This window comes from Cariama cristata, unplaced genomic scaffold (assembly GCF_000690535.1).
Source record: "Cariama cristata isolate BGI_N322 unplaced genomic scaffold, ASM69053v1 scaffold20425, whole genome shotgun sequence".
Taxonomy (NCBI): Eukaryota; Metazoa; Chordata; class Aves; order Cariamiformes; family Cariamidae; genus Cariama; species Cariama cristata.
Genome location: NW_009618478.1, coordinates 82,710 through 93,463, shown reverse-complemented (window position 1 = coordinate 93,463; position 10,754 = coordinate 82,710). Strand labels below are relative to the sequence as shown.

Below are 10,754 nucleotides of genomic sequence, written 5' to 3'. Positions count from 1 at the left end.
TTGTAAAGCAGAGTCAGCAGCAGAGCAGCAAGTGGGGCTTTTCTGTGGTATAGGATAGTGGATATAAATTGAAAATTGCCCAGCTGTTCAGTAAGACAGGTGTAGGATCTGTCTTTTATATAACGGAACAGAACGGAGATTCCAGTTGCTTGTATTTGTAAATGAGGCAAATAAATCTGCACACTTGTCTGCATGTATATGAGCAGAAATATTTAAAACAAACGAGGTGATCACAGCATTTCCTTGTTAATGTTTGACTAGGCTTATATGATCTTGAACAGAAAACTTGGCATCTGGCTGGGATTGTTGGTTTCTCTCTGGGTGTACTTATATGTATTTGCAGATGGGGAAAGTACAAGCAAGAAAATAACTTGGTGGAAAATGTAGGGTCTGAATTGTTTAAATTATATTTTAAGCCTGATTGCACCCTGGCCCTTGGAACTCCAGGCATGATCCCTTCTAGTAACTAAAATGATTTGAATGTTATGGGGCAAAGTTATATTTAGTTTGTATTTGGAGAAAGAATAACAACCAGGCGCAGGGGGAGGCAGCTGCATTCTCGTCACTTCTTCCCAAGTCACATCCACGGATGTCAAACCCCACCCTTCCCCCTTGGCCAAAATATGAAGAAATTATTCTCTCAAACTATTGGGTTGAGGACAAGGGGGACTGAAGAAAACCTGCCCCCGCTGAATTTGTGTCAAGGTAGGGCTTAACTTATTGTAATAGCTCCTTCTGTTCACTGAGGCTATGAAATCAGCTGCACCCACTCCAGCGTGGTGGGGCTCAGAAGCGCGTTTCTCAGCACTGCCCTGTGGCCATAGGGAGCTGCCTTTACCTAACGGAAAATTGCAAGAGCGGAAACAAGAAACCGTGGTTGTTTTCTCTCCCCACCATTCCCCCTCTCTTCCTGACTATAAAAATGTGCAAAAATCTGTGTCAGCAATTTTGATGGAGTATCTACCTGGGACCTCGCTTTTGGCCCCCTCTCCCATATCCCATGACAAAAAGCTGCAGGAAATAATCTCTGTCTCAAGGAGCATTGGAGGCTGCAGATTCTCAGCATTTAGAAAGGCTGATTTTTTCAAGAATCACTGCCTAATGGCTAGGAAATCTGGGGGAGCATGGTGTAGAGATACCTCCCCCAGGGTTTACACCCACGGCCAGAGAGCACTGCTCTCTCTTGCTCTGTCTTGAAAGGATCCAGCCTGGAGCTTTGGCCCACGAGTGCAGGCACATGGCAATTCACGAGATCCCCCCCCATAGCCAGAAAGATGGTATATATTGGCATTAAAAAAATTGTATTGGTAAATACATGAATTCACAATTTTAACAATCTGATTTAACAAAATGATTTCAGGTTTCAAACCAATCCCTTATGGCATTGCTATCCAGCTCTTGTGGTGTTGCCCTAATGCATAACCCACAAACCAGGCAAGAGCAGCACTACAGCAAGCGACCATAGGGTATTGCTCTCAAAATACATTAGGTCATTTCTGCTCACATACGACACAAAGCTGGAGCCTACGACGGCTGAGACCGTGGTACTGGCTGCGTGCGGAGTAATTGCATCTGCTTTTTAACGCTGCCTTAGAGCACAGAACAGAAGCCAGCAGCGGCAAGGGACGGGAAGTCGGCAGCAGCCAGGGTTCAGCCTGTTTTTACCTCGCTGGCAGCTGTAGGTGAAGCAGCAGGTGCTTTCCTGGGATTTTGCCTCTCTAAGCAGCTGTAGAAACGTATCCAGCTTGCAGGGCCTTGGGCTGTGCCCTGGGCTCTGCTCCCGTGCCACCACACTCAGCTGTGAGCGCACCCGTGTCCCGGCCCCATGGGAGGCAGCCACAAAAGGACCCCCCCAAATCAACACCTTGGGAGACCTGGCAGCTACTGAGCACTCTGCTCTCATGGCCACCTCCCTGGCATATTTTGGGCCAGATCTGCAAGATGGGGAGCTCCCTTCAGTACCAGTGGTGCATATGAAAAATTGGGGTGCTCAATATGTTTTTACTACATCTTTTTGCTCTTTTCTTATAGCAGAAGATGGAACTGCCGTAGAAAAGCCCTGGAAATTAAACTCCAGGGGAACCCGAGTGGTTCTGGGCAGCTTAATGTATGGATTCAGAGGGGGAATACATTTTCATCTGGATTGCGTGGGATTTCTGTGGTATGTCGTGCGAGGCAGCTCTGTGTCAGCAGCACCCACTGCCCAGGGGAAGTTGGAGAAGGACCTTTTTGTAAAACACACTTCCCCCTCTCCGCTGCCTCCCCTCCAAATACTGACAGCGCAGACTGGCGAGATGTGCCAAAGTGTATCTTGACTTGAAGAGCATTCATCCATCACTGTTGCAGTCCCAAGACAGGGCTGTACAGATACGCAGTGAAGTAAGATGCAGTGGATGCCTGTAGAAAGAGAGATAGATGTCCATGATAATATCAACATTTTATTCTTGCTGTAGCCATCTACAGGACGTCCAGCTATTATTGGCTTGCCAGGGCCTCTGAAGCCTCTGGTGTATGTGAAGGCACTGATTCCAGAGAGAGTACTGCTTGCATAGAAAGTTATTAACGCAAAGAGGATAGGTAATAAAATGGGAATATTTACAGCACCAAATGAACAAAAGCAAGGTTTTAGCATCTTTGTCCCGGGGCTATACCTTACTGAGCAGTGCATGCAGCTGTATCTGGCAAAATTCACACCAGGAAAAAGAGCAGGGGGAAATTTTTATTCCTCATCCCGAGAAAGACGCTGGAGGGGCTAATGAAAGGCTGCAAAGGACCACGCTAGTGTTTTTCTTTTCAGGCAGAAAGGCTCTAAGAAACACACCCTTTTCTAAATGTCATAAAAGTCTGCGAATAGATCCTGTGACAGAGAGCGATCCAATAATTCCTCAGAACGAAAGGTCAATCAAAGGAAAATGGCATTTAGTAGGACCAAGCTTACTGCTGACCCAAACATGTGACAGATCCAGAGGCAACTCTGGTGCCATCAGGAGAGCCGCTTGTGCAGCCTGCCCCAACGAGGTACATGACGTGACTGGGAAACTATCTGATTCCTCCAGGTCTCAAAATTCATCAGGAGTCAACCTGAATGTCGGAAGGAAAGGGATTTTGAAGGAGCTACAGCAGGTTTCCAAGTTGGGAGGAGGGTACTCTCTCTCCACTGTCCCTGCTTGCCCTGCACCAGACATTTTCCCCAGCACTAATTATAGATCTGTTTTTGCCATTTGAATATGCATGGAGTAGTACCCTGGCTCACAAGTGGATTGCAATGAAGCTACTCTTAAAGTTTGACTTGCTTTGGTAGGGCTCTAGGTCAGAAAGGACCTATCCAAGGGCCAACCCAAAACATAAACAAGGCCGTGGACTTGTCTGGACATTTCTGCTCGTTTACACTGAGTGAAACACTGCACCATTTAGGGAAATGTAGCAGAATTTGGTGCTGGATCCTCACCTGGTGTTTGTGAATTCTGTTTTGTCAAAGCCGACACAAACAACCCCTCCTGATGGGTGGACTTCCTCTTTAAAAGATTCAGCAACACAACTTGCATCAGATCAGCAGGCAAAGGATATGGGATTATCTTTCCATCCACAGAGCTGATTGGAGGTCTCCCAAGGTGAAGAACATTAACAGTGTGATTTGCAATGCTTAGAAAGACCTGGATAGGCAGGATTTCTCATGATGTTTTGCCAGTTCCCTTGGAGCATGGGAGGGCACTATCACCTCTGAGACGCAGTCCCACAAGGTGTCTGCAGAAGATGTGCAGGGGTGGGTGTTACCTTTGCCAGGGACTGACTTTTTCAGAATAAATGCTCTCAAGACTTTGGGTCTTCAGCAGTTCATCAGAATCTGAGTGTGTCTAAGACCCATTGGTTTGGCCAGGCTCTTAGTTAAAGTAATTAATGAGTTTCAAGCTAGTTCATGACTCTTTTCTCAGCTTGAGCAGCACTTCTGTTCACCAGCAAAGCTGCGAAATTCATGGATGCGATTCAACATGAGTAACTGCGACAGCAGCTCTGTAGTCATTCATGACCTGGACTGTATGTACTGCCTTAGTCATGCTGGGGAAAATTCAGGCAGACATTGGAATAATAGGAATTAGTCATGAGGAAGTGTGATTATGAGCTCTGTAGTTTATCCCTAGTGGGTCCAATCCTGCAAAACACTAGGAAGAGGAATAAAATATGAGGGAACAGTTCCAAATCCCACAAACATCTTGTGGGTTTTGGGTGCAAGTCAGCATCAGCAATCCTTAGCAAAACATTTTGTCCTTGTGCAAGAGCAGGGCACGTATTATCACACCCATTAATAGACTATTCTGGGAAGAGCCTTGCTATTGCAGTTTGTGCGAGGAACTTGTGCAATTAATGAAAAGGCAGAAAAGGCAGATGCAGGAAAAAGACTCTGCTTCAACTTTTTGGAGCCTTGGGAAGAAATTCCAGTTTGAATTCACCTATGAGACCATTCCCATTGTTGGAGTCTTTATGACTTCTTTTTTTCTGAGTGTTAGCCTGTCCAAGTGCATCATGTTATCTTGTGGCAAACAGTGTGTGCACTCTGTGGCATTCCAGGGACACTCTGTGTTGCATGCAATTATCACCTTTTACAATAGAACAAATATTTGTCAGTCACTCCAAACCAGCGGGGTTGCTAAGGCAATTTATAAAAATATTCTCTTTTAGACTATAAGCAAAGTTAACATGTCAGGCTATGCTGTATCTTTTGGTGAAGTGCTACCCAATGAATGCTTTATGTCCAACAACTGCAGGCTTATGCGTCTCAGATAAAGCCCATCTGGTGACTATTAAAGGGAATTACTGTACATTCAACATGAAAGGATTATAACATGGGACGGGGGGGCACTGTTTTGTTTTAAGTACCAGTGCTGTTACTAATTTTGCCTTCAGGATAGGTGTTGAGTTTAAAACAACTGCAGTTGCTTTACCAAATGCAGCTGAACAGTTTGTGTACTGGACTCCTCCTTGCTATAGGAAAATGTGGGTGCTTTGGAAAAACAGACTCAGAACTAGGCTTCCCTGGTGGGTTAGCATGAGCTCCTGATGATGACAAGGCTACAACTTCAGATCTTGCACAGACCAGTATCTCTGTTGTTGTATCCCTCTGTAATTGCCTGCATTTTTAGCCTTGGTTTCCGTAAGCTTTTGGTAAGCACCTTTCACTATATCTCTGTGTAGCAGTCAATGTAATGACCTGATTGATGACTCATCTTTAAATCAGTGCTGTATCAGCGGCAAAAGTAATAACAGCTCTTCCTCTGTCTGCTCTTTCTTAGGCCCCCCAAGGATTGCCGATAAAGTGATTCACCGTCAGTCCGTGAGGCTAGGGAGGACCATCAAGCTCCTGTGCCCGGTGGAGGGTGACCCCCCACCTCTCACCATGTGGATGAAGGATGGACGCACTATCCACAGCGGCTGGACAAGGTTCCGAATCCTTCAGCAAGGGCTGAAAATCAAGGAGGTGGAAAGCGAAGATGCAGGAACCTACATTTGCAAAGCCACCAATGGCTTCGGCAGCACCAATGTGAACTACACCCTCATCGTGATCGGTGAGTAGAGTTGGAGAAAAGCCAGGCCTCACCTGCTTTGGAGGGAGAGAGAGAGCTGATTTCTGTGTAGCTGTCAGTGATTGCAGATTTGCTTTGCTAATCGTTTACTGACCTCTACTCTTAACTGGCCTTTTCCAGTGTTTGAGGATTGCCAGAGCTGGCTATGTTGCTGCACATCTTCTGCTGCAGCCGGCTGCAGGCAGATAAGATTATGCTGTGCCAAAGGTTACAAATAAACAGAAATGATGCAATAGTCACTAGGGTCCAGATCACAATGAATTCCACACAGGAAAGGCTGTGCGATAAGGAGAGGTCACACTGATCTTTATGTTTGCTGTTGGAACAGGATAATTCTCAAAACAAATGTTAAGGCACCCATATAAAAATGGACAGCTGGAAGATCCATGTACTGAGCTTTTGCAAAGCATGGTGTCTTCAGGAGTAATAACATTTAGGTTGAAACAAAGCTCAGAGCTGGCATATGACCCAGGGATGCTCAGTTCCTGAGAAATCCCTTTGGTGGAGGCAGGATTTAAAAAGTGCCATTCAGATGCCATCTTGGTGATCATGGGTTCACTGGCTGTGCTTTTGACCAGTTTCAAACGGCTTGCTTGGGCTGGCAATGGAATTTTGGGGTCGCTTGCTGGGCTGAGCATTCCTGAAGACCCTCAAAGACACTTCTCTGGGTAATCAGAGATTCCTCTGCTGTGGCTGGCACCGAAAAACGCTCATTGTTTCCTTTCAGGGAAAGAGCTGATTGAAAGTCAGCATGCTGGAGGATGCTGAGGGAGCAAAGGGTAGGTTACAAAGAAGGGGTTGAGATCAGGTATCTTGTTCACCCTGTTACCTGATCAGCACCCTAAGTATCTGGTCTACAAAGTTCTATTTCTCTCAGACAGTGGAAGTCAGGACAGAGTTTAGGGCAGTTTCCAGCTGCCTACTGGTTGGCACTTGGCCTGGTTTTATTCTATTTCTTCTTCTTCCCCTTCACAGTAGGAGGGCTACTGTGGACTTAAAGCACGTAGCAAACACTTGGTGCTGCTTGCTGGAGGATTATCACCCGATAACAGGGGGATTCTTGGAGAATGCACTTTGCGGCAGAACCAGTATGGGAAAGAGACCAGAATGTAAATGTCTTGTCAGGAGAGAGATGCTTAGGTGAGGGAAACCCTCTTGTGATATGGCTCCTGTAGCAACAGTGAAATAAAGCCACAAAAAACATCTTACAGTTTACACAGTTTGCCGATTTGGTTTTCCTTGCCCGCCTCTTTGCAGTAGCAAAAAGGGTGAAGTGGAAATAGTCTATAAAGAGTCATGTCTATACAGACTCCTTCTGAATGTGCTTTCCAGACTGTTTGGTGTGGAGAAAGGAATGCTATAGGAGCCTGCTTCAGTCCTGCTTGTGCTTTTGCAGTATATGGAGATTGCCAAAGTCTTTGATCTTCTGTGTCATCCAGTATCTTCTATAAAGCTCAGGGCTCAAGCCAGCTCCCACCATTCCAGGGCAAAGAGGCATTGAGGCATCTGTGAGTCGAAGAAGGCTGTGACTATTCTTGGTAGTACAACAGAAACAAATGAAAGGGAAAAGCCAGGAGGCACAGGGTAAAAGTTGGACTAGAATTCAGGAAAGATTGAGGCAAAAACTCCAATTCAGTTGCTCAGGGAAATTGGATTATCAAATTTAATTGTGTTAAGAACAATAGTGTTCATTATATTTGGCACTGAAAAACCCTGGGCACAAACACTATTTCTTTAGAACCTCATTGGGCAGCTATGGAAGGAAATGGCAAGCTCCTACTGGCCTCTGTGGGTGTGAGATTGAGCCCTATGCAAACAAATATTGATCACCAAGTGCCAAGAAAAGGATAACTTTAAATGCGTGGCAGATATACGGGCTGAGTTATCATTCGTCTCCATGCATCCTTGTTGTAATGCTGGCTAAAACCAGTACTACTTAGACTCTTTGCACCTTCCTTCCTTGCCTCACAGTGTACCCTTGTGCATTGTTGTTGCTCAGACCATTTTTGATGGATTACTTATGCCCCTTGTCTCCAGTGGTACAGATGTGTTCATGTAACGTTTCAAACCAATTGCTTTTCACTAGAACAATTTCCCCTGAAAGCAAATGTTCCCCTAGTGCCTTTCTTGTCAAGGTCTGCAAGTAAACACAAGGTATCACTGACTTATTCTTTCAAAGGACCCAAACATTTAATGCATTGGCCAGATGCTTGTGTTCGTCTTGGTGAAAATGCTTTTGGTTGAGAGCAAATCAATCCTTTGTTGATTTTTGAGAAGGAGGCAGTGTTTTAAAACCAACTACATGTCAGTTTTGAGGCTGAAGATCAAATTGATGGAGCTGTTTTGTTTGTGCTCCGGAAAGCAAAAACTTCATTAGGCAGAGTGGCTTTTTGAACCATATGGCCTCTTTATTCTCCCACTCCTTCAAAGGAGAAAAAGCCCTCTTATTCCAGCTTTACTGCTGACACCAAACATGTAAAACCATGCAGGTGTCGGACGTGGGCAAAGTGGTTAAGCTATTAAATCTAGAATAGCATTAAATGATTCATTAACTGTTGGGACTTGAAAAAATAAAATTCATTTGGACATGAAAACATTCTGGGAATTTAAGCAGTAATATCTGGAATTGATACTGTAGCTTATTGAAAGTTGCTTTTGGTTTTTTTTTTTTAATGCTTTTAGCTGAGCTCTGCCACACCACTGGCAAGTGAGGAAGTGTCACCCCTGTGTTACATACGTGCACACTGCAGGAGGATAAGGTGAAGGTTTACCCAAGATCCTACAGAGAGCTGAGATTAAAATTCAGCAGCCTTGAACCTCTCTGCCTGCATTCAGTACTATATAACTTATTAATCTTAACTCTTACTAGTCTCTGTATTCCATTATAGTGTAGAGAACCAACAAAAATCTGTGACATTGTATGAAGGAATAAAAAGGGCAGTGGATCCACCAGTATCAGTGGGTGCCAGCAGACACGGCAGAGCTGAGCTCCTTTGTCTACGTTGCAGGTTGATCTCTGTGAGATGCAATAATTTTGGTATAAGCCTGTTCAAATGTCACTTTGCAGCTTTCATGACAGAACTTGCTCGCAACCAGCCAGCACGGTGCACGAGCAGAGCAAACTTAGGTCTGCCTCTACACGTCTGGTAGACATACCTACACGTTGCCTGGCTGGAGAACTTCTCAGTCTGCAAGTGCGGATGAGATGGATTACTGTGATTTTACAGATGGTAACTAAGGCAAAGAGAGACCAGGTGATTAGTCCAAGACCACATAAAATATGAGCTGTGGCTCAGAGTTGAGTCTAAACCTCTCAAATCTCACCCTAAAAGATAATTCCTCCTTCATACCACTTGCTAAAGTCTTTTCTTCTTAATTTAGCATCTTCCTGCTGCTGTGTTGGAAGAGAGCCTTCTCTTATTCTAGGTTTTTGATCTTCCTTCTCAGACAAAGGTTTTGCCAACCCAGATGGTAGCAATTGGTTTCTGCCCTGCTTATTTCCCCATCTTCTCAGACTGCAAGGTCTGGATCCCAAAGATCCAAGGAATCCTGCTCCAGTACACCCCTGCATGAAATGTAAGCCAGTAAAAGCAGATAACCAATATAAGTCAAAACTACAATTTCCTCTCCTAGCCAGCCTTAATAGTTTTTGTGGCTTACCACAGGATTTGGAATGCCAATTACACTGCAGACAGATTTACAAATCCTGGAAGGGGAACTTCTCTTTAATCAGTATTAAATCAGCATTGCAGTTATTAAGTACAATGGTTCCTTATTGTGGAGAGTTATCTGTAGCTCATCAAAACAAATGTGCTGTACCTTCCCCAAAAGTTATTTGTACAATGATGCCCATGAAAATCTTACCTTTTTTTCCCAGCTGAGTTGTAATCTACAGGTGTGAAAAGTAACTTTATTTTGGTTTTAGATGCTTGATTGAAACCTGTGGTTTCTTTGCCGCAGAATAAAACTTCCTTGCCAGTGTGCTCTAAAAGGAAGTCTAAGACCAAAGAGGAAGAAACAAAATGTTGAATAGCTGCTCATTATTTGAAAACTGTCCACCTTGTGTGCTGAATGGAGGTATGTTCTGCAGAAAAAAAATAGCATGTGATGGTGTTACTGAAGCCTGTATCAAGCTGTGACCAGCTTGGAGAAACTGTGAGGCTGCACATATGGAGCCATTGTACACTCCAGCCGTCAGGCCCTCCCTGGGAAATCTTAGCCCAAATGGATGAGATTTGCCTGACTTACAAATACCTGAAAACAAAGTCTTCTAACAAGGACTTGCTGGACAACCTCCATTACCATCTCTTTCTGCAATAATAAACAGTATCCCTTGTTTCAGAAATCTGGTCATTCTCTGAAGGGAAAATTGTTGGTGAACAGCTGTAGGAAGGACTATTAGTAAATATTTATGTTGTAGCATAATGACCTCTTTCACTAATGCACAACACAGAGAATGTTTCACTTGCAGAAGTGTTACGGGCCAAATCCCGCAAGGTGTGCCGGCATTGCAACACGTGGGGCTATTGCTACAGGTGCTGCCAGTAAATACTTCATCTTGCATCGTTGCTCAACCAGCTGATGAAAGATCAATCTGTGTCTATTTTTGCATCTGCATTCATGTTTCTTATTACCTTCTATAGCAAAGAAAAAGGAAGCAGCAACAAAAGTAGGGTTTGGGATTGTCTCTGTGGTGTAGACTTCATGCTTAGCTTGGAGTTTGTAAACTGCCAAAGACACATCTTGCTTGGATGCACCTCAACACACACAAAAAATCAACATTTAAGTCCAAGGAACAGCTGCTCCAGTGTCTTTCTTTCTTGCCCTCTATCTCTGACTGCTGCAATTTTTTTTTACCCTCTTCTTTGGGTTTGTTTGGAGGAAGATTTTGGTGAAGAAGCCATCATACATCCAGTTCATACCGCAGTCTGGTGCCTGACCCTCTTAGTGACCAAGCCACTTGGCCCCATTTGAGCTGTGGAGTAGTAAAATCTTAATGCAGAAAGCAGGAGGAAGAGTGCAACTTGTTGTCCTAAACCTCTGATGGGCTGTTCAGAAATTGAGCTACATCTCATTTTCAAACAAATCAAATTTACTATTAAATGTCTGCTGTCTGCCTGCTGCAATTGATTGATTGCTTTGAGAATCTTCCCTGACATCAGATGATTTATCTTT

General features: G+C 44.3%; 1 protein-coding gene across 1 annotated transcript in view; it reads left to right on the top strand.

The window, feature by feature from the left end:
* Positions 1-3,989: 3,989 nt before the first annotated feature.
* The window catches only part of FGFRL1 (fibroblast growth factor receptor-like 1), an 89,474-nt gene continuing 82,709 nt past the window's right edge, over positions 3,990-10,754 (top strand). The window contains exons 1-2 of the mRNA XM_009700886.1: positions 3,990-4,035; positions 5,289-5,561. Of these exons, the coding sequence (XP_009699188.1) occupies positions 3,990-4,035; positions 5,289-5,561 (319 nt within the window). The remainder of the gene's footprint in view (positions 4,036-5,288; positions 5,562-10,754) is intronic.